The 25,575-nt window shown below is 37.4% G+C and overlaps 1 protein-coding gene across 1 annotated transcript in view; it reads right to left on the bottom strand.

Moving 5' to 3' along the window:
* The window catches only part of jar (Myosin heavy chain 95F jaguar), a 517,008-nt gene that overhangs the window by 387,907 nt on the left and 103,526 nt on the right, over positions 1–25,575 (bottom strand). Inside the window, exon 8 of the mRNA XM_090395608.1 lies at positions 21,100–21,202. Within this exon, the coding sequence (XP_090251734.1) occupies positions 21,100–21,202 (103 nt within the window). The remainder of the gene's footprint in view (positions 1–21,099; positions 21,203–25,575) is intronic.

Here is a 25,575-nt window from a genome sequence, read left to right as displayed (position 1 = left end):
CCATCTCAAACTATACTAGATGTAAACAAAGCAATTTACATGTATTTTTGTTCATATGGTATCATATGAAGTTAAGCAATTTTTACTATTGAACTAAACCTAGCTCAAAACTGGCAGACAAAAGATGATTTCACTCGCATTAAAATTTTGCTTTTATTGGCCTAACTATTTGAAACGGTAATCCCATTTTCCCCTTTTGTGGGGGGGGGGGGGGGTGGGGGGGGGGGGGGGTGGGGGGGGGGGGGGGTGGGGGGGGGGGGGGGTGGGGGGGGGGGGGGGTGGGGGGGGGGGGGGGTGGGGGGGGGGGGGGGTGGGGGGGGGGGGGGGTGGGGGGGGGGGGGGGTGGGGGGGGGGGGGGGTGGGGGGGGGGGGGGGTGGGGGGGGGGGGGGGTGGGGGGGGGGGGGGGTGGGGGGGGGGGGGGGTGGGGGGGGGGGGGGGTGGGGGGGGGGGGGGGTGGGGGGGGGGGGGGGTGGGGGGGGGGGGGGGTGGGGGGGGGGGGGGGTGGGGGGGGGGGGGGGTGGGGGGGGGGGGGGGTGGGGGGGGGGGGGGGTGGGGGGGGGGGGGGGTGGGGGGGGGGGGGGGTGGGGGGGGGGGGGGGTGGGGGGGGGGGGGGGTGGGGGGGGGGGGGGGTGGGGGGGGGGGGGGGTGGGGGGGGGGGGGGGTGGGGGGGGGGGGGGGTGGGGGGGGGGGGGGGTGGAGAAGTTTCGCTACAAATTTTGATAAAGGTGCTGTGGTGGTATTTTTGTAGGAGACTATTGGCCTCATCAGGTACCAGTCTGTGGGTTTTTATTTCTCCGACATACAAGGGGTGCGTGTGGTGCAGGGAGTTGTGTTTTTCATTGTGGTTTTGTCTATTTTGTTTTCATTTTTTAGGATGTGTAGGGTACTGTTGATTTGTGTAATGAGGTTGGGGGGGGGGTCAATTTGGATTTTTTTGGTAGGTGTGTTGGTCGTTTAAGATAGCTGTTATTTTGTTGTGGTAATCGGTTTGGTTTGTGATGACTAATGTTTCCCCTTTGTCAGCGTTATTGATCATAATGTTCGGGTTCATTTTTAGGGATAATAGGACTTTTTGTAAGTTGGGGGTGATGTTTGGTTTTATTATTATTTTAGTATTTATGATGTTAATTTTGTGGAATATTGTTTCTTTGTTAGGGTCATTCTCTAATTTCGCTTGGATTTCGATAATGATGTCACTGTTTTGTATGTATTTTGGGGATACGCCAAAGTTTAGTCCTTTGCTCAGGATGGTGATTTCGTCGGATGCGATAGATTGATGATGGAATTGTTTTTTGTGGGTTTTAAGGCAGTAATATCCAAAGGGTTGGAAGCAGCGCGATTGTTGAATTGGGTGTATGTTAGTGTATACCATTTCTTTGTGTGTCGAGCGCTTCTATTAATAGCATGTAGTCATTGATGTGAGATTGGGTATTATCCCAAAAGACTGCCCATTCATTTGGTAGTGTTTCCAATTTGTTTTTTGTTTTGTGAATGTATGAATATGCTTGTTGCTTCCTTTTAAATCTGTTGTTTATGGCTTGTTTTATGAGAGAACGGGATGCCTAGTAGCAAATTTTTTTTTTTGTTTCCGTGAATCGTGCTGTTGCCGCATACTACCATGAATTTTGGTGTGATGTTGTGATCGATGCATCATACATTCACAAAACAAAAAACAGATTGAAAATGCTACTGATCCCAAACGAATGGGCAGTCTTTTGGGATAATACCCAATCTTACATCAATGACTACATGCTATTAATAATAGCTCGACATGCAAAGAAATGGTATGCACTAACAAACACCCAATACAACAATTGCGCTGCTTCCAACCCTTCGGATATTACTGCCTTAAAACCCACAAAAAACAATTCCATCATCAATCTATCGCATCCAATCTCACTTCATTGGATGTGGCCTCTTTATACACCAACGTGGACATCCCCACAACTTTAGACATCGTACACATACAACTCACAGAAGACCACACCCTACACTCTCATACAAATCTAATGCCCAATGACATTATTAATAAAATTAATAAAACTAACAATCTCGGCAAACTTCTTCAAGTTCAACAACAACACGTATATTCAAATCTTTGGACTCCCTATGGGCCAAACCATCAGCAGACAACTAGCGGAATTACTCCTAGCACACATAGAATCACTCCTACTCCCCCCCCAGCATCACCTTTTATGTCAGATAAGTGGATGATATTCTGTGCGTTCAAAATCCTACACACATCACCACCTTAAAAGCATCCCTACCAGTTACAGCAACAGACTAAAATTCACCATAGAAACCGAACAGAACAAATCCATCAATTTCTTAAATTTAACATTAATCAGAACATACAACAAAATAGCCATGAAAATATACCACAAACCCTCGCATATTGAAAACTACCTCCATTTCCACTCATACCATCCATATTCCATTAAAAAATCGGTCATCTTATCACGATTCATAAATGCTTACAAATTTTCAACCAATCATAGTAATCTAAACGCAGAAATAAAAAAACTAACACAGATCTTCCAAAATCGCAACTATCCTACACAACTAATAAATTACGCAAACAGGACAGCCAAAACCTGCCAAAACAACCCAAGTACCAAAACAAATTTCCCAACACAAAAAATTATCAAACTATCTTATACCAAAACCACATACAAAGCCTATTGTTGGATCCTACTTCATCTCAATCTATACTTTGGATCCGACTTGTTAGTCACTATGATGTTCTTAGACAAAATAGAAGGTTGCTAGTTGATTTCTAATTCAAATATAAAGAAAATTTATATTTAAAGACTGCGCCACTTTATATTTGAATTAGTTCAAGAATTGAAGATAAACCAACTCTCAATTACCCTTCCTTTATACGCTGTTATTATATATTTGACTGGCCGAGTATATTAATATACTCGGCCAGTCAAATATACTGGCCGAGTATATTTGACTTACTTAATTCACCCACTTTGGTTCGAATATTTTATGAATGGTGCAGTAAAAGAGATTCAGGCAAAATACATCCTTTGATTAACGAAAACAAACATTTAATTTAGAATCACAAATTTTACACTTAAATTCAAATCAGTAATTAAGCTATCACAAACATTTAAGCTTCTCTGATAAGTACAATCATACAAACTCAGACAATGGTAAATCTGTCATCTCTAGTACAGTCTTCTTGCAGTTCCTTAAGTTCTGAATACAATAAAATTTGCAGTAACACACCTCTTCACAAACAAACGCTTTTAATTTTACACTTCAGTTAATTCTCACCAATAGTTACTGTTAATATAAGGAAATTCTAGGATGAAACTCGCACACTTCTCTGTATAGAAATATTAATGGTTGGAATAATCTTACCGATAATCTTTTTTCTTCATCTACTTATACGTAAACACTTTTTATAACTGTAAACACTTTAAACAATATACGGCATTCGTTAAATAAATCTTCTAAGCAATAACTAAATTAATCGTCGGTCACTATACACATAAACAAACGTTCTTGCATGAAATACTACTGATCACTTATGAATTAAGGCAATACACAATAATTCCTTAACTTGAGGTTTTATATGCACAGCTGTTCATTCTTCCTGCATTCATTTAATTCCTTAGGCAATATATTTCTAAGCACAGCTAACGGTAAACTTCAACTTTACGGCCTCTACTATTCGTTAATAACTCTGTGCTTTGCTTCAAGGTTCTGTATGTCCTTGAAAGGTCAGCCCTGAAATTGAATCTCAACTCAAATATCACTAGTCTATTTAGTAGTCACTCAGCTGTCTTCCATAGCTATAATTGTTATTCTACAATTTATTAGCAACCGCCTCTCGACTAGTAGACTTTATTAGCTGCTTGAGTGACTTGCCGACTCGCTATTATCGCACTGTGATTCCCGAATGCTCCGATTCCAACCTAATGCCAATCCTCTCCTTTTTATTTCTCTTAATAATCTATAATTTTAGCGTTCATCGCTTATATATATCTGTTCTTCCCGCCTAAACTGTTCTCGTGATCTCTTTCTAAAACTCTTTTCAATAAACCTTCTCCTCACGTGGTGTTCCAAAACTCGCACTCGCTTACTTACATGCATCTCCATGACAACAAAACAAAACATAATAAAATTGAGCTATTACATAACGTTAAATTTCTACAAATAGGAATAAATAGAGAATATTTACATTTCGATTAATGCGCAGTTAAATTATCAAATACAAATTCTTATAATATTAACATAGTAATAATTAAAATAGCTTAATAATATTTAATACAGTCTTTTCATTATTAATACATATATCTTTGATTAAATAATTAGATATTAGACAAAATTAAAGTAGTTATATGAATATTAAATTGTAAAATAAGTTGTTTACATTAAATAATATTTACAAGTCTAGCTTTTGTGATGGAAGATCATGTTGAATTCTGAAGAAAATAATAATTACTCCAATCTCTATATATTCAGAATCCAACACTATAAATACGTCTTCAAACATACTGACTACAACTGGTATTCACCATAAACCAAAAATTGGCAAATCTCCTAAAACCCATTAAATCTCACACACAAAAAGAAAAATTTGAACACCATAACGTAGTCTATAAATTTCCCTGCCAAAAAGATTGTGATATCACCTACACAGGTTCCACCATCAGGTCTTTATGGGCAAGACTACAAGAACACTTCCGCGATTGTAACATCCCTATTCCAGAACATTTAAACACTAAAAACCGCAACATCAAAAAGAAAAATCGAATACAAAGCACAGGAAAAACAGAAATAGCTGTTCACGCTCTTGAACAAAAACATACCCAGCAGATCGACAAGACCATCATAGTAGACAGACAAGACAATGAAACAATGCTTAGAATATCAGAAACAATAGCCATAAAATGTGACGTGAACTCTATCAACGTCCACAGGCCCTACATAATCTCCGAGGTTTGGAAGCTTCACAACACAAAATTGAGGTCACAACCCCGACCAATAGGCAATAACACAAACACTTCAAAAGCAGAAGCACCTAACCGACCTGACACAGCATCCACTTCCTCCACGTGTTCAGATGACGACCAAGCATAGTCGAAACGGAACGCACCCCGTCAACCCCCCCTTCTAAAAATCAGTTGTTTTCACCCCTTTCACCCTTTCCCACCCTATATAAAAAAATGCTCCGCCCATCCCTAATAATATAATATATATGTGTGTATATATATTATACACAAAAAAACCCGGTTTTTTTCCATTTTCTACTTTAATTCTCCCACATTATCTACCCACCCCCCCTCCACACATCCTTCCATAACACCCTAACTGCAGTAGTTTGCACATTGCAGAAAGCCACAAGACCCAAAAAAAGGTATGTGTAAATTTCTCTTCCTTTATTCTACATATATTTATTGGCAAATATACATCTACGATGCCCTAAGAATCCGTGAGTAAAATGCCAATGACATTTAAACAGGCACTCCTAAACAGAAGCAGGCAAAATAGCCATAAATATAATAATATATTATATTTCTTAATGAAGTGATACAAACCTCCATCAAAAATTCGTCCCTCAAAATTAAAAGATTTCATGTTTAGACTACCGTTTACTTTCTCACTTGTTTCAAAACTCCCACTGAATTATTCAAGCCATGATTTTCAAAACAGTATTTTCAAAAAAAAAATGTCGACATTCACTTCATAAACCTAAACAATGTTCACTCCATCACTTGCAGACATTCAAACCTGATCTGTTTTTGAACCAACCCCAAACCTCTGCCATAACAACCCATAGCTCATCTCAAATGTCCAAGCTACACCCTATATGATTCCTGTCACAAGTGTGGTACCTGTGATCCAACATTCCCTGCCAAAGGATACCAAATCTCAAATATCCCCTTTTTGACTTTCTGCAGCTTAAGATTTCCTTGTCCCATTAGGTCCCATTCATCTACTTTCTCTTATTGTTCCTCCAATTCTGCCAGCAAAGATTGGTCGATTGGTAGAGCCTCTGCTACTAATGGCTCGCAAAAAGTTAAGCAAGTTTGAGCGTGATTAGTAGTTGGAAGGGGTTAATTTGTTCGATGCTGTTGGCACACTCTCCCTCGATGAGTCTTTAGACTCCCCGGAGATGTCACATAATAATAAAAAAATAATAATAATTCTTATCTGTGAAACTTGGTTTCATTCAATATCCACAATTCTATCTGGTCCACTTCTTAGAATTTCAGTGACAAAGCTGGAAAAGAAGCTGAGATATCTGCAATAGGTAACTATCTCAAACAATTCATCTCCTAACCAGAATCACAATAATACTCTACACACACCCTAACACTATGGATCACTTCTTAAACAATTCTCTTTCCAGGTACACTGCTGGGTGGTGTAAATCAGATCACAATCTCATCCAAGTTTCATCTCTTGTAGAGCATCCTCTTCTCAGCCATTCAAAAATTCATGTAGTTTGCCATTACAACAACGTCAAGTGGGAACATTGTGATTTTTACTCCACTTTTATGTTTAGACTACAGTTTACATTCTCACTTGTTTCAAAACTCCCATCCAATATTCAAGCCATAGTTTTCAAAACAGTGTGCCAAGGTATTCCCACAAGAAAAGAAACCAGCTAATCTTAAGTGGCTCGAGGCAGAAACTCGGGCTTCATTCACATCCTACACTGAAGACCATAATACTTGCAAAATCGTCATTTAAAAACTAAGTCTGACTTTGATAGAGCTAAATGTAGAAAGCTGGCTATCTATTTCTTCTGGTCCTTTGCAAAAGAAATTAAGCATAACTTTTGTCCATGTGAGGTTCCACCTCATTCTTATCCGAACGGTAGCACTGCAACACCACCTAAAGAAAAGTTAACTCCTGGCATTATTCTTCTCACTTAACTCCTATACAGATGATGTAGGCAAATCACTTTACTCCTTCACCTGACACACTGTGTCACATGCACTAAAAAGACATCAGAAGGATATCTTGAACGGCCTTTTTGGTCTCCAGGTCCTGATGGAATCTCACCACTTGTGCTCAAGAGATGTGCTTGTGAATTAACACCTGTTCTTTATCATATATACACTATGTTATACTCAGCTCTGGCATCCACCCTATAGCTTGGAAGCAAACCCACATACAGCCAAATTCACAAAAATGATAAGCATTTACTATCCAACTACTGACCTATTGCTCTCACCATAGTGTTGTTCAAAGTAATGAAGACACATTCATCAACTAATCAAGGACCACCAATATGGATTATGCCAATCAAGATCCACAGCAGATCTTCTGGCATACATCACTCACCTATGGACATGTACCATGAAAAAGTTTGGAAAAACCTGGCTGTTGCACTTGATACTTCTGACATCAACAGTTTCTCAGCAAATTGCCACCTTATGGTTTGTCTTCCTCCCTTTGTAACTAGATTCCCAGTTCTCTCAGGTCAGGTAATGAGAAGGTGTTCTCTCTCTCTCTTCAGCTTTGCCTGTTAATACAGACATTTCTTAGGACACTGCTATTTCATCATAACTCTTCCTACAGGGTGTTTTCAAATAAAAAATATCCCTATTCAGAGTAATCTGTAGAGAGAACCAATAGATGAAATACTCTCAAATTTGGTGAGTACCCTAACCAAATCATAGAGAAAAAATCTGAACAACAACAAAAAAGTTCCCTGAACTTTTTTTAACAATAAGAATAATAAGTGTCTTGAACACGTCAAGGGCAACAACCATCACCTTTAATGCTTCTAAGACAGTGTACGTGATTCTCAAATCACTTGATAATGCTCAACTTCTGCCATAATCACATCACTTTGGAAGTATTCAAGAAAACTTGGCATGCTTTTTTTTTGCTCAAGACATTACTTCTCTCCTGTCCAGTTACTTACTCTATACAAATATCAAATCTGCCTAACCTTGTAATACTGCTCTCACATTTGAGGTGATGCACCTAAGTACTCTCTAAAAATTCTTGATTCAAGAGATTCAAGTTTGCCTTATTCTCAAACAGACTGCCACGGTCTCAGACAGTTTCTGCATTGCATTAATTCTACAGATATTTCTATGCTTACTATTCGTCAGAACTAGCATCTATTATGCAGCAGCTGCCAAACATCCTTTTACAACTGAACTGCAGACTCAGCAAATCTGCTAACCCAGTCATCTTTTATTCCATTTATCTTAGTTAATTACCAAGGACAACACTGATCTCATTCTCTTTGCCTCAGTTATTTACCAAGGACAAACTCCAGCTCATTAAAAAGAACATCAACAGACTTTGCTCTTTAATCCAACCCACACATGGAATTTATTTGCTATAGACCTGGTGGCATCTCATGTGGGGGAGATATATTTTAAAAAAAAAAAAAAAGTGCTTTATCTGGTTTGTCTGTCTTTTAAGAGAGTAAAATTCTCAGATTCCAAAAGATAAAGATGCAGCAATATCCATATAAAAATGGCTAACCTCTCAAACAATGGTAAAAAGAAACATTTCTTTTTCCCATTTTCCAACTTATTAGACTGATGTTTCTATTCTGTGCAATCTATGCTGTTTGAGTTGGCTTGTAGTTACAAATCTGATGCATTAAACTATGTTAGAGAATTGTGGATCAAAAAGAGAAGAGAATAGAATAGAATGTGAAGATATTTGTATTAAAAATCTTTTCATACAGAAAGATTTTTAAACACCTGATCCACCCCCTTCAGAGTTGAGAAATTCTATGTAGTGGTGCCTTTATTTGTGTAAAAGAACTATTCTCTTGTAAAGCTACTAATAACTTCAGAAAAATTCTCATAAAGCAGAACAATGCTGTAACATTACATTATGCCAGAGAAGGTACAAGCAGCCAGTGGATAAAATAGAATGTTAACAACATTAATTGGTTTATGAAATAAGGCTTTCTACTATCCAAACCTCAACGTGAATAATGCCCAAAGTATTTATAAATGAGCGAGTTTAGCACTATTACAGAAACAGTTAAATGCTACTTGTCGGGAACTATTTAAAATGAATTCTTCCATCAATGCCTTAAGTGATATACTACAATTTTAAACCCAGAGTATGGGACATCGTGGACAGCATCTTTGACTCTACAGCCAACAATGAATTTGCCAAAGTTAAAAACCAGCACCAGAAGAAACATGAAATCATCAAACAATGCATTTCTATGCGCCGACCGCAATTACAACAAGATGGCGTCATTGTGAGCTTATCATTGGTAACCTTAACCAAAGAAGCCATGAGTGCGTTAAGTCGGGGACACAACTTTGCCTTACTCCTAAAGAAGATCCAAAAGCCAAAATAATGGCTTCCATTGAAGGCGGAATATACGACCTGCCTCCAGCAATAGCCAATAATATTTGATAAATGTGGCCAACATCCTAATCCATTCTAAACCTCCCAAAAATAATATCCCACATAAAGAAATCATGGCTCTAAAAGAGCTACACAATAATAACCACATTACCATAACCAAAGCAGACAAAGGAAACGCAACTGTGGTGATGGATACAACACAACATGAAAGCAAAATGCAAGCACTTCTCCAAGACCAGTCAACATATCAAATTATAGATCCCACCAACTCTCAAAAAGATAAGGTGTGCAAATTATTGAACAAAGTCACTTCCTGGGGTAAAGAAACAGTCAACAAACTCAAGCCCGTCCACGTTAAAACACCCAGCATATATGGAGCTCCAAAAATTCACAAACAAGGTACACCTTTACGCCCTATTGTAGATAGTATAAACAGTCCTACATATAAACTTGCTAAACATTTAACCAAACTACTAGCCACTTTCACAAACAATTCTCGTTCTTTTGTTAAAAACTCTACCCACCTAAAGAGTATTTTAGAAAACCATACCTTAAAAAGTTCAGACTTAATGGTGAGTTTTGATATCTCCTCACTATTCAACAAATGTACCATTAACTGAAACCGTTAATTTACTAAATTCATTATTTCCCCCTGATATATTTCAACTATTTAAATTCACAGTACAGGCAGGTTATTTTACATGGATAGGAAAATATACAAACAATTAGATGGGACAGCTATGCCCCCCCCCACCCTTAGCCAACTTCTACATAGAAGATCTGGAAAAACTAGCTATCAATACAGCCACTCTCAAACCAACGCTTTGGGTATGCTATGTTGATGATGTGCTTGCTATTTGAGCACATGGCCCAGGCACACTGGATATATTCTTAGCGCATTTAAATAGCCAACATCCAAAAATCCACTTTACAATGGAACAGGAAGTCAATGACGGTCTTCCCTTCCTGGACACAGACTAATCACGTCTTCCAGAAGGTTCCTTATCGTTCTCGGTTTATAGAAAACCCACATATACAGGGAGATATTTACACAATCACACCATCACCCATCTCAACAATATGGTATTCTAAAAACACTAACCCATAGAGCTAGAGCAATCTGTTCCAATGATATTGCTGTCACTCCTGAACTTTCTCACCTACGTTATACCTTCCTGACCAACATATAATCCCCATAAGACAGATAAAATACTATTAGATGGGACAGCTATGCCCCCCCCCCACCCTTAGCCAACTTCTACATAGAAGATCTGGAAAAACTAGCTATCAATACAGCCACTCTCAAACCAACGCTTTGGGTATGCTATGTTGATGATGTGCTTGCTATTTGAGCACATGGCCCAGGCACATTGGATATATTCTTAGCGCATTTAAATAGCCAACATCCAAAAATCCACTTTACAATGGAACAGGAAGTCAATGACGGTCTTCCCTTCCTGGACACAGACTAATCACATGTCTTCCAGAAGGTTCCTTATCGTTCTCGGTTTATAGAAAACCCACATATACAGGGAGATATTTACACAATCACACCATCACCCATCTCAACAATATGGTATTCTAAAAACACTAACCCATAGAGCTAGAGCAATCTGTTCCAATGATATTGCTGTCACTCCTGAACTTTCTCACCTACGTTATACCTTCCTGACCAACATATAATCCCCATAAGACAGATAAAATACTAAATGCTCCCCCAGAAATTCCTCTTCCCCACTAACTACCACACAAAACTGTCACCATCCCATACATTAAAGGCACATCTGAAAAGATATCTAGAGTGCTTAACAAACATCAACTGTGCACCATATAAAACCTTATGTGAAATTGGCAACTCTCATCCGTTTAACTAGGACAGATTCTCTCTTTTATCACATCCAGGAGTCTGTGAAGTGCCCTGTTCGTGTCATCGAGCCAACTATGAACAGACAGGAAGAACTGTGGACATCCACCTCAGTGAACACAAAAAATATATCCAGCACTTTCGCTATGGCAAGTCAGGTCTAGCAGACCATGCTTTGGATACCCCTGCACACAAGATCAATTCAAAAAAAAACAAAAGTGCTGTACAGAAGCTTTTACAAGTTAGAGAGGTTGTTCCTGGAATCAACAGAAGTATTGAAACATACTCCAAACCTCAACAAGTATGACTATATAAATCTACCAAAGATTTGGGAGACAGTCATCCGAAGACCAAATTAATCCTAGCTTTCTCTCTCCTTCCTCCCCCCCCCCCAACTTAGATGGCACGTAATTAGGACTTTAGTATGAGCAAATATGAGTAACTAGTATGAGCAATTGTTGCATGCTACAATTGCTCATACTAGTACCATTGTTATACCAGATTGTGGTTGTCTCGCTACTGTAACAAACTTTGTGTGCTCTGAAGATGCTGGATAGAATACCAGCGAAATATTACCAATTAAGTCAATAAAGAGTTATTTTCTTATCAATCTGTGTTTGCATCTATACCGTTAAAATCCAAATGTACGATGAACACATAAGCCTTTCCACACGTTTAAGGTATTATATAAATATAAAATGCATTTATAATCAGATGCAACTGCAAAAAATCTGTCTGAAGAAAGGCTGATGGTCACCTCACTCTCAGTAAAATGGCTGACTTATGCAAATTCGAGCAAGACCAACTTCCATTCTTTTGTTCCTATGCAGAAGGAACCACAACACTTAACTTCAGCCTTGATCTCATTTCAATTACCTGTAGCTGCTCTATGTCTTGGTGATTGCTAATGACCAGTTAATTCTGTTATTAACCACTCTGCAGTGTATATAGGGGAGTGGCAACCAGTAGGCATTATAAGTCCAAACTGACTTAGCAGCTTCATCTGTAACCTCATTTCCTCTGATTCTAATGTGGCTGGGGTTTCAGTACAAGCAAACATTCACCTGCCTGTTTGAGCAAGCAGTTACATATCTCCTCTCCTACCAATATGCTGTGAGTTTGAATTCCATCATGGGCACTTGTGATTGTCTTTAGGTAGGAGAATGAATTTCACTACCCATGTAAGACAACCATTCCCTTTATTGGAGACCTAAAATGGCTTGAAAAAGTTCCATGTTTGGTCTCTAGAACAGGATTATGTTAAATTTGTGATCTTTGTAAACTTCATAAGAGAATTTACTTGATCACAATTTAACAAGTAGAAACCTTAATAAGAAAATCGTGCTTGCATCTAAGTATAAAATGAAATAAATATATTGAAAAGACTAATTGTTAACTCGTATAAGAACCTTGATTGTATAATATCAGAAAAATTAGATAATTAATTTACAGTATTTAGTTATAAGAATTTTGTATGTAAAAGGCTTGCTTGTTATACACTTGAAACAAGAGATTGTAAGTTATGCTAATTCTTAGAAAAAATAGGTGAGCTGATAGAGTTTGATAAAGCTGACTCATAGGGGTTACCTAGAAAAGAAGTAAAGTCCAAGGTCATGGTTTCCGATTTAGACACTGCCGTGAGTCAGTCGCGTGCACACAGCCCACCAAAGATGGAAGGTTTAGCAGGGAGATGCCACCCTAACAGGTTATGATAAACGTATCCTAATGTCGGGGGGAAGAAAATTAATTGCAGGAGGTGCTAGTAGGGTCATAATATAAAAGGGTTAGGAACCCCCCCCCCCCATACACACACTTGGTATTTTGCCAGTTTTCATTTGGAGGTTACCTTATGCAGTTTCCTGAGTGACGGTCAGGAGTCCCCTCCGTCTGCCGCAACATGGAATATTAGTAAGTGGGATTTAGGTCCTACCATTGAGAACAAAGGATGCCACATGGTCGGGAAGAAAGGTATTTACCGCATACTAAGCCAACCTTGGTCTAAAGGAAGGAGACTATCAGTGGATATTGTGGATATCCTCATGGCGAATCTGATGACTGCAGAACAGCAGATAGATCGTGTTTCCATAGAAGAAGCCTGATATGCTGCAACTGAGATTGCCTTCATGATCCGAAGTACCCCAGATATGTCCCACTACAGAAGGAGTTTTTCTTCAGGAATCGCAGACAAGTAACGTCTAGTACAAGAGCTTCATCAAACAGTATTGTGAAAGATTTTATGTTAATTCTGTTAATTTAATATGGCTGTAATTGTAGTTCGTATTACCAAGCAATTTGAAGGACTTGAATGAGAGTTGAACTACGACTTTAGCTCACTTAATAGTATAGAGAAAGAGGGAACTAGTTTATCAGTGTTATTGAACGAGCGGTAGTATGTATAGATACTAGTATATGTAATTTACCCTTAACTGAGAAAGGTAAAAGAAATTGAATGTAGCGCTCATTGTAGCAACGGAATTGCTAAGCCCACATAACTCTTGTGAATTAATGTGTGTAATCCAGTTGTGTTTAATTGAATTATTGTATCATATTAGTGTGCTTAAACATTTGAAAGATTTAAGCCAACTTAATCATTGACGGGAAAACCCCTTTATCTTGTGTATGTAGAGTCCTTTATGGAGGCAGAACAGTTTATCTCACGTGCTAGTGTGAAATTTTCAATTTAGTATTTTGCTGGTCTTATTAACATTGTATCATCTTAGTAGAGAATTGTAGTTTTTAGAATTTAATGTATTGTATTGTATTTATGAGTTTAATAAACTTTTGCTTATCAAATATTCAGTTGTCTGAGATTGCCATTCAATGCACCGCTTGTAATAACGTACGAACCTAGGCGCGGGGGAGGGGAGAAAACGTTAAGTTATGAGATCAAGGTTACGAATGCATGATTATTTTACCTCAAGACTTATTTAGGAATTTGCTTCTTGTTTTAAATTTCTTTATAAACTAAATATCCTAAATGGTGCAGCTTAAAAAAAATAAATGTTTTAGGATACTAAGAGGAGCAAGACCTTAGATTTATAGTACGGAAGTGACAATACGCGAAGAAAAAGAGGATAAGCCATATAAAGGAAAGTAAAGTTTAAGGAAATATATAAACAAACAAGAATGGGACACAACAATTATACTGCTTTTTTTTGTGCCAAAGCCAACATGCCCAGTAAGGAAATTAAATCTCTACTGGAATTAAAGAAAAACAAGGAAATAATAATCACCTAATCTGATAAAGGGAACGCCACAGTATTGCCTAACCAAAAGGATTACACAGGTAAGCTGAAAGCTCTATTGTTAGATCGGGCTACTTACCTCACTACGAGTACAATCCCACCAACTCACAAATTAGAAAACTCCACAGGCTCCTTAAGAAGGTCACTTCTTGGCCTGTGGAAATCACTAACAAATTAAAACCATTTAACTCCATACCCCCCAGTATTTATGGACTCCCAAAAATACCTAAGGAAAATGTGCCATTATGTCCCACAGTGGATGGCATTGATCCCCCCCCCCCCCCACATATAAACTAGCTAAACATTTGGCCAAAGCTTTCTCACACTATACTGGCAACACACCTTCACACATAAAAAAACTCAGCCCACTTCAAAGCCAGCATAGAAAACCTTACATTCAAACACACTGACATAATGGTCAGTTTTGATGTCTCCTCCTTATTTACAAATGTCACACTCAAAGAATCCTTAGAGCTAATCCAAGCTAAATTTCCTCCTGATATTACAGCCCTATTTCAGTTCACAATAAACTCAGGCTTGTTTGGCAAGGAAAATTCTACAAACAAATCGAGGGGACAGCCATGGGTTCTCCACTCTCCCCACCCTTGGCCAACTTTTATATGGAGACTTTTGAAGAGGAAAGCCTTAAACTCTGCCCAACAAAAACCAACCATTTGGCTTCAGTATGTTGATGATGTGTTCGCTATTTTGCCACATAGCTCCGATGCACTCTTCTCCTTCCCAACACATTTAAACAACCAACACCCCAGAATCAAATTCACCCTGGAAGAAGAAAAAAACAACTGCCTTCCTTTCTTAGACACACTAGTCACCCACCAGCCTGATGGAACCTTGGTTTTCTCAGTCTATAGAAAACCCACCCATACAGGGCAGATACATTCACCAACAATCCCACCATCCCTCCTCGCAACAATATGGAGTCATTAAGACAGTAAGACACTCTTCACCAAGCTTTTCTTCCACAATTCTTCTCAACCAGTTTCTCAAGTATACTTGCATAGATCTTGCCAGAGGAAAATACCTCTCTAATTCTCACATTCAGTTTTATTTCCCTTTTTACAGGGTGTCCCAAAATTCACGCAAGAAGTAATTTTGATAGAAAACACAGGTTTTTAATTAAAAATTGTAATTTCTTATTGATTCATAAATTATACAGTATAGAGTTATGCATGGAATAGCATATCGGGTAAATGGCCTCCACGGCTTTGCTGGCACATATGCACTGTTTTGTCGAAATTTTCCATGACCGTTTTGCATAAATGTGGCTGAATTTTGTTGATACAGCACTCAATTTCCTCCTTCAAGGCGTATGTGGTCATGGGATTGTTGGCATAAATCTTAGACTTCAAAAAACCCCAAAGAAAAAAGTCCAACGATGTTAAGTTACATGATCTGGGCGGCCAATTCTGATCACCAAAACAGGAAATTACACGACCAGGAAATGACTCATGCAGTAATTGAAGTGTTTCTCAGGCTGTATGGCATGTGACACAGTCTTGTTGAAACCACATGTCGTCCACATCCATATCTTGCAATTTAGGCACAAAAAACTGTTGTACCATCATTTCTATTTTGGTTTAACCAATAAGAATACAATTTGTTCGGCTAAATTCCAAATTGCCAGCCCATCCTCGTTCGTTCAGTATCCAGTTAGATACCCAACAGGGTGCACCACGAGAAGGTGAGGATTGGACATTAGGTCAGAAGCTCTGGTCAGTTCTTCGAATTCCTTTAAAGGCAATGTGGAGGTCTCCTCTCAGTTATACTACTTTCACCCTTAAGCACCCCTGGTTGAAAATTAAATTAGTGAATTAATTGATGGGCAAACAGATTTAAACGAGGAGGAACTGGTATAATTAATAAATGATGTCAAACCAAATGATTGTGATAAATCTGTTAAAGAATTCAGTTTAAAGAAATTGGCAGAAGAAGTGGATTTGACAAGAAAGTTAGGAAGTTATTTTACGAATAATGATCCCTCAATGGAGCGCTCCGGAAAATTCATGAGACAATTAGAGAGTTATTTAGCTCCATACTATGAACTTAATAAAAAATAGTGGTAAGCAAGGTCTTATTACTAACTTCTTGATAACTAAACCAGCCGAAGTATGAAATGAGAATTATAGAAATGATGTCCAAGAGGTTTCAAGTGATGATGAGGTCTGGTCACTCATAATAAAGAACATCTACGAAATGTTATTTTTGAAGACACTGATGACGATTAAAATATGTAGTTTATTTTATTTTGCCTAAACATAAAGATTTGGCATTTGTAATCTTTATTGTGTTTCTTATCAATACCTTTGAAATGAAACTTATATGAAAAAGCATACATTTACTAATATTCATTAATCGCTGAAATACGCAAGAAGCAAAATTTGTGAACCAACATCAATGTGTGATTTTTTCCGTTAAAATATAAAAAAGAACAAAAAAGAAATAAATAATAAAAATTAAATAAGTTTGTTTTCATTATTTCATGAGCCCCCCCCCTCAACAAAACGTACGGCCCCCAAGGGAGGCCACGACCCACAGTTTGGGAAGCACTGCTTTAGAGGTTGGTTAATCAACCTACAGTACATTAGTGGCCTGGATGGAAGGTCACTATTTACCTGGACAAGTTTGAAGATATTAGTGTCCATAAATAACAGTCAATGAGATTTGTTTATTGCACAGTCTCTCAATGTGAATTTATATACATATTTATGTTGGAACGTAGTATTAGTAATGACTAGGCAACGTCCTGAACTCCAGTGTACTATTAGCTTTGCCCTTTTCTCTAAATTTTTCCGAAGCATTTTTGTTTGGTATTCAGATCTCCAATAGGCTACCGTTCCTTTATGTCAGATGTCCTCCTCTCCTATGATTTGAAAAACTCCTTTACTTCTTCCACAGTTTCTGGTGAGACCATAGGCAATTACCCTATTGCCCATTTTGAAATTTGCCTACCCTACTGAAAACTGCTTGTCATTCAAGAAGTTTATCTTCATGTTTGGTGGTGATTACTACAGCTATTTCTTCAGTTCTCAAACATTACTACCAGAAACATTTTACTGTAATTATTTATCAGCATCTCATCTATCTTAGTTTCAGTAACATCAATTATGTGGAAGTTTCCTCCAGTTAATCCAGCTATGACCCCCCCCTTAAGCAACCTTTGTGTGTGTGTGTGTGTGTGTGTGTGTGTGTGTGAGAGAGAGAGAGAGAGAGAGAGAGAGAGAGAGAGCATCCCTTTCAAAATTTTCTTTACTTTTCACCTTCTAAGCATAAAATAATTTCGTGATGGGATTATGGTTTTCTTTTCTTTCAAAGTTTTTAGTTTCGTGATACGATACATCTATTCAGTCTTGATGTTTTGTATCTTTTATTTTTTCATCCTTATACCTCTGGCATACTTTGTGAGTAGGTTGGATGTTTTTCCTTGCTGTTTATGTATTTAAGCAGAGCAAGATTATTACTGCTCATTACTGCCACTGGGTACACACATCAGAAACAACAGGCAGGCAGTTTTAGTATGTCTCCATTCCTATATTTTAAGCATCTAAGTGGATTAGGGATTCAGAGCTTCGTTGGAATATCTTGATTTTATTGAACTTGAAGCTCATATACTGGTCGGGACCAGATTATCATCCTCACAATAAGACATGCCATGACTTTTTTCATTCCTTGGTCTTAAGCCCAAATCTTGAATAAATCTCCTGAACTGGAATATCAAGAAGATTCCATTATGTTATGATTCTACAATAACTTGGTATTTTAAGAGGTGTTAGTATAATTAGTATTATCCCTATGGATGATGCTTCAGTAGATTTTCTAACAGTTTCCAGAGATCCTGCCAATCATTTTAATTAATTCTTTTCTTTCAGGCTTACGCAGTGATCAGAATACATTTTACCAAAGTGCATGCAAAGTTTGCACAAGAAGCATCTTGTCAAGTATAATATACTTGTAACTCAGCAGTAAAACTTTCTGTAAGTATCTCTGATCCATAGTTTTTAGTAATATGGTGATATATCATTTTACTACTTGTATGGAAAATATATCACAAGTGCACTGATTTAAACTGGGTGTCTGGTTCCTATTGATGAGACCTCAATAAAACCAATCTAGTGGCCCTTCACATAATGTTTTTACATTATCGGTAAGATGACTAACCATTCTGAATTTTGAAAATAGTCCCTTTTTAAGATGCTAGTTATTTATTTATTTTTAAATCTTGCAGTTTTATGTTAACAGGGAAAATATAATTTACCCTTTGAAATAAGCATCATCTATTGGAAACATTATTATTTCAAAAGATGAATAGTGTTACTGATAGTCATCCTTAACATTTTTCTTATATTCATGCTATTAACAGAACAATTAATCAATTAAATTGTCAGCCTGGTTGGCCAAGTGGTTAGTGTAGCTGCTCTTCAACCAACAAGCTGTAGGTTCGAATTCCACTGTAGGCATGGATATTTGTGATTGTCTTTAGGTGGGGCATATTTTTAATTCCAACTACCTTACTTATTGAAGGCTTGAAAAAGTTTCATGTTTCATCTCTAGAGCACAGTTTTCAGACTATGTAAAATATAAATTAAAAATACAAAAACATATATAAAATAGAAAAAAAAAAAATCAAAAAATCCTTAGCCCACCCATAATACAAAATGTACTACAGATTTGCAAGTAACCTTTTGCAGGCAGGAACAACATAAAAAAAAAATGTGATCTTTAAATACAGTCTTCTCCCATAGTCCTAAATGAACCGTTGGGTCATTTGTGGCTGGTAGGTGATACTCTTTGCTAGCCTCCTCCAGTCGTCTCAGGTCTCTTGTTCTTGATGTCAGTTGAGAAAGGGAGGAATTTCTCCATTTTTTGATGTTATCAGTCCATTTTAATCAAGGTCGTTCCCTAACCCTTGATCCCAGAACGATTCCTTCTAGGGTTTGCTTTGGAATGCCATTAGCCCTCTCCACATGTCCGAACCATTTCATCTGTCTTCTTCTGATGACTGGCAGAATATTTTCCCTTTTTCTCCTATCTATTGAGTCAATCAGTTTTCGGACATTTTCATTGGTTTCGTGAGCGGTATAGGGAATTCTCAAGTCTTCTATAAGTTTTCATTTCGAAAGACAGGAGTCTCCTCTCATCTTCCTTCAATAAAGTCCAGGCCTCACAACCATACAAAAGGACAGAATTCACCAAGGTGTCAATTAGGCTTAGTCTGGTTGTGATTGCTAATCTGTTATCTCCCCACAATGGTTTTAACTTCTGTAGGGCCACAGTTGCCTTAGCAATTCCGTATTTAATGTCGGTTTTTGAACGACCATCTTGACTCAATGTGCTTCCTAGATAAGTGAACTTCTTTACACTCTCAATTTGCTTATTGCCAATTTGTGTTTTTAAGAATTCAATGTCTGATTTTGAGGTTATCATTGTTTTTGTTTTTTGTAGGTTTATGTATAATCCATATTTTTTTAATGTTCCGAAAACACGGCTGGTTATCTCTTGTAATTCTTCTTCACTTTCTGCCAGAAGATCGATATCGTCAGCGAAACGTAAGTTATTTATTCTTAGTCTGCCAACTACTATTCCAATGTCATATTCATAAAGAGCTTCATCTATGACATATTCCAGAAAACAATTAAAAAGAAGAGGGGACAAGATGCATCCCTGTCTTACACCCCTCCCCGTTCTGCCCGGAATGGTTCACTGCTGTAATTTTTAATTTCAATTTAAATACAGTACGATGCAAAAAAACAGTACTCAACTTCAACCCCCCCCCCCTTCAGCACATGCGCTATGATATGCTGTTTCACTGCATGCACATTAATAGAAGAGCACATGTATTTAGCTGTATAGGTGGTGTTAGTGTTGGAAGAAAAGGTGTTTATTGTTGAGCATTATTTTTGTTCATACGAAATTGGTAGAGCAAATGGTCCAAGCTATGACATGTTTGTGAACAATTTGTTCATCGTTTCTGTAAGCATACCCCAACAATAGTGTCATCATTGCTTTAATCAAGTAGTTCTGACATACCAGAAGTGTTCTGCTGCAATACAAAAGACATTCAGGGAGACTACGAACTGTTAACACAAATGAGAATCACAAGCATGTGCTGGAGCAAGTGTTACAGTCTCCAAAATGCAGTCAACACTGAACAGCAGTAAAACTGAGGATACTGAGGCATACAGAGAATCCTTAAGGAGCTGGATGCCTTCTCACAGATTAGGTGGGTCACTGTTTAACAGCAACAGATTACGTTGCATGGCAGAAATACTGTGCATGTGTGCTGGTCCATGTCTATGAAGATCCCCCTCCATCCTCCATAATGTCTAGTTTTTGGACGAAGTGCATTTCCATTGAAGCAGTCATGTAAACAGACAAATCTACAGGTTTCTTGAGGCCTGAATTTGTCTAAGAGAAACCTCTTCCCAGCAAGGTCACCACATGGTGTGTGTGGTTTCCTTCCATGGCAAAATTGGGCTCTACTTCATTGAAGAGGGTGGTGGTGTAACTGTGACTTTGAATAGCGAATGCTACATTGGCAATGTGTTGTTGTGCAAAAAACATTCCATTTCATGCACAGGTATTCCAACAGGACAGAGAATCCTGTCACACTCCACATGGTTCTAGAGCCTATTTATCAGAACACTTACCCAGAAAGCCCATTTTGAGGTTCACAGAATTCCTGTACCCTTCACATTCTCCTAATTTGCCTTCATTTGGGGTATGTTGCAGGAATGGGTATTCCACCATGACCTGCCTTCAAACCTTGATTAACAAAGGAATAAAATTAAACAATATGTCCAGCAGATGTCCCAACTCTTGTTCTCCAAGATGACAGAGAACCTTCATGTGCCCGAAACCTGTCTTAAAAAACAAAAGTGCTCATTTTGAGCATGTAATCTACATGCTTGAAAGGAGCAATTAATTAATTGTTAATGTTTTATCAGACCATGATTCCCCCAGATAGTTTTGGATGTATATATCATCATATGTAACATATATTTCTTTGTTAATAAGCCTGTTTACTCCTTAACATATTGTTGTAGTTATTCAGTACTGTTTTGTTTGCCTCATACTGTATAAGGAAAGAATTCATCATCAATTTCCTGAGTACCCTCAATGAGTGTACAGGCTACTGTGACAATACTACATGATTAAATTAATATTATTATTAATCCCCCATCAACAAGTTTCCTCCAAATTAGTCTATCTCTTGGAACTCCAATATTTTTGAATTTAAAATTCTGTTCTTCTACGGCACTTCTCACTTAATCAATCCACATAAACCTTGGTCTTCCTCTGGGTCTCTTTCCAGTCATCTTGGTATCAAACATCTGTTTTGCTAACCTTTCTTCTCCCATTCTGTTTAAGTGACCATGCCACCTTAGATTAACTCTGCTCAGACATTCCTGAATGCAAACAATATCAAGTTCCTTCCTAAAATCCTCATTTTTAATATGATTCTGCCTTTGATGCCATTTGTTTGGGCCCCTAATTCTTCTCAGAACTCTCGTTTGTGGTCATTAATCTTTGATCAAGTGCTTTATTTCTAAGTCAACTCTCAGATCCACAACTTAACATGGTTTGAATACTGTCTTATGTACTGATAGTTTAGTATTTTAACTAATTTCTTCCTTATTGCATATAAATTTATCCAACTGGTTCCCCAACATAGAATACGGTATTCTGTTGTTTACTTCCAAATTTAATTTGCCATCTTTACTTAACACTCTGTCTTGATTACCTTGATGGACCTGTGTTTCACTAAGGATTTCTCCATAAGTGCAGGTAGCAAAGATGCCTCCAACGATCTCGATCCTCTCTCTCCCATGTTATACCCATAGATTTCACTAGTGGATCTTCCCATCTTGTAGGTGGTCTTCCTGGTTTTCTCTTTATTCTTGGTTGCCAGTTGAGTGTTCTATATGTCCATCCGTTATCCTTGAGTCTGGCTATGTGACCTGCCCATCTCATCTTGCTTTCATATACTGCAGTTACCACATAAATAGCCGAAATATTTTACTTGTTCTATATGTTCTCCATTCAGAATATAGCTGAATTTTTCTAAAGAGTCCTAAATAGCTGAAATATTTTCTTGCTCTATAGGTTTTCCATTGAGAATGTAGTGACATTTTCCATATTCCATCATATTTTCATAATTTAGGTCTTTTTATTGCTAATTTTCATTCCAAATTTGTTACAACTATTATTCAAATTTAGTTCGAGCATCCTGGAGACTTACAGTGCAAGTGTTTAAGAGTACATCATTTGCATAAAGCAAAGAGCTAAGTTTGATATCTTCAATTCTAAAATCAGATTTAATGCCACTGAATAAGAGTGGAAATAATGTGCATCCTTTTCTTACAAACGATTTTACATCAAACCAACTTTCTGTATTTCCTTTAATTCTAAATGTTGACTAACAACTTAAACGTAGACTATATATTGCCCTGTATAATGTTCCCATATAACTACATAATTTTGAAAAGCTTTTATCTGAGCACAGTATAGACCTTCACTAGAATTCCATGATTTTTCATTTATTTGCTGTAAAGTGAAAATTTGATCTTCATAATCTCTATTTGGCCTGAACCCAGCTTGTTCTCTAAGTTTCTCTTCTACACTTTTTTCTTGGCCTCTTCTCAAGTTTGCTTGCATAAATCATACCTGGGACAACTGGTACAGAAATTTCTCTTTTTTATTTCCTCTATGTGGAGAGGTTGGGATATGCAGTTGTAAAAATAATCATAATTTACATTTATGAATCTTTTTACAATCGTTTCTCTATTTTAATATATCATTAGTTTTGGTTTTGTAACACATATATTGGCACTTGCAATGTGCCTGTTATTGATATTATTATTGTCAAAATGAAATGTAAAGCATTTGAAATTTTGATGTACTTACTAGGTTTTATAGTTTGTAATAATTTTGGTCTTTTTTAATGTAATTCAAAAATTTGTTAAGTGTTGAGATATTTGTTGTGGTTTGTAAAGACATTACGCTAAAGACAACATGTTGTCAGCCATTATACCTAACTTCTCGCCATTTACATAGTGCACATGCTCGCTGAGGAGTTTGATGGGTGATTGACAGCTGACAGAGAGCATTCAGTATTGGAGTAACAAGGAAAACAAGTAGAGAGCTAATAGAAATTTGGGAACAGGAAAATTTTGTTGTTAGGAAGGTTTTTAAGTTTCAGTCGGGAGAATATTAATAGCAGAGTCTGAAAAGGAATGAATCGTAGAACTGTGAGTCTTTAAACTGGAGGAGTTGAGACTGTCAACAAGTGAGACAGAAATAAATAAAAGAAGATATTGCAGTTGACGTTCTAATAACTGGATGTTCCAGGAAAGTTTCATCTCTGTCTTAAGGACATTGGATTACTATGGAAAAAGCAATTGGTGAAATTTGAAACTGTGAAAGTGCTTAACATGAAGAGCTCAACTTGGATATGTTGTTTATGAAGTAATAGAGAAACTTCTTTCTCTGGTACAAAAATGAGTCAATTGTGCATCAAATAGAACAGAGGTAAGAATATTTATACTTCAGTGAGACAGTAGGCATAATACTGTATGCTACATAAGGGAGATAAAAAAGGATCCCATGGAAAAGAAGAAGAAAATTTTATTTTCAGAAATGGCCTAAAAAGGAAACTGACTCTGATGAACATTTTCGCTGTTGTGAATACAAGGTGTTTAGTCTGGTAGACATGATTAAGTATGTGTCAAATAATCCAATAATATAATGAGTCAGAGAATGAATGATTTTAATATTTTTGGATAAGAAAATCTTTAAAGTGTACATTTATTTTAGAAGGCCTTGGACCCAGTTATTTTTGTAATTATTTATGTAATTTTATTTAAATATATATAATGTTTTAGTTTCATTAAATGAATATATTTTTTTATTTGGTCTTGAGTCAGTGATTTTTTTTGGATTCTAAAAGAAATACATAAAAGTCATTGCACCAATTGGAATTGAACCCTTGTATAATTAATAAACACTCTGAGTATAAAAACTAATTTACAGAGATGATTAAAAAAAAATTTCTTTACAGGGATAAATAAAAAAAATATACACAGCTGACAGCTTTTTTTTTTTTTTTTTAAATAACTGGAACAGCTGATTACAAACAATAATAATAATATAAACAGTGGTTTAAAGATGCAAACTTGGGGAGCCACAAGGAGCACAGCAAATATTGTGGCTTTACAAGAGGATATGAATGAACTGGCTGTATGGGAAGTGTCAGTTAAGAATTGTATGTGTAAGGTTTTGAAATTTAGAGGATAAGAATAGGATGCAGTATATACAACTAGGGAAGATATACATTAAAAGTGGTGCAGAAGATCTGGAAATTATAGTACATAAGAACCTAAAATTTCGGGGCAATGCTGAGGGAACTGTGAGAACACAACAGGTTACAGTAATTTTGAAGAGGATATTAACAACACATAGAAATAGAGAATTATACCATATGGTATAATTCTCCTGGAACTCCACATTCAATGGGCCAGTTGATAAAGGGCAGTTTTTACTTGTTATCTTTTGTAACACCCTACGGTCACATCTGGTTGATGTGGTGGGTCTTCCACTGCATATAGCACTTGCAGTTGACTCCTTATGCTTCCATCTCAGTAATGTATCACTGACTGTTCACATGGAATGGCCCAATTTGTCATTAATTTGCTGAACAGAATAGGCCTGCAACATGGCATCCTATCACAATTCCTCTTTCAAAGTCTGCCAGTTTCCTTCTCGTAGCCATTTCACCTGGACACAGTTGCAGTGACAAGAAGTCATCCTTGCCCATAGGGGGTGTTCATTGACTTCTTTCCAAATACTAAACTCCTAGAGATATCTGAACATTCTGGACAATACAATGCCTCTTACTTTGTGGCATTTCTATGGAACAGACCATTGTCTCCATCAAGACAATGCACAATGTCATAAAGCTGCTGCTGTAACTGAGGTGAGGTCAAGTGATGTCCATTCTACAACAGTCCAGGACCTCATTACAAGCCTACAGAAGAATGGTCCAAAATTCCCATTGATTACTATCATATGCTTGTGGAAAGTATGCCCCATAGGACTGCTGCAGTCATCAGAGCAAATAGAAGTCC

The sequence above is a fragment of the Typopeltis vanoorti genome, chromosome 7 (assembly GCF_054136105.1).
Source record: "Typopeltis vanoorti isolate ZY-2024b chromosome 7, IOZ_Tvanoo_1.0, whole genome shotgun sequence".
NCBI classification, from domain to species: domain Eukaryota; kingdom Metazoa; phylum Arthropoda; class Arachnida; order Uropygi; family Thelyphonidae; genus Typopeltis; species Typopeltis vanoorti.
The sequence above is the reverse complement of the archived record's forward strand: the minus strand, read 5'-3'. Positions and strand labels throughout refer to the sequence as shown.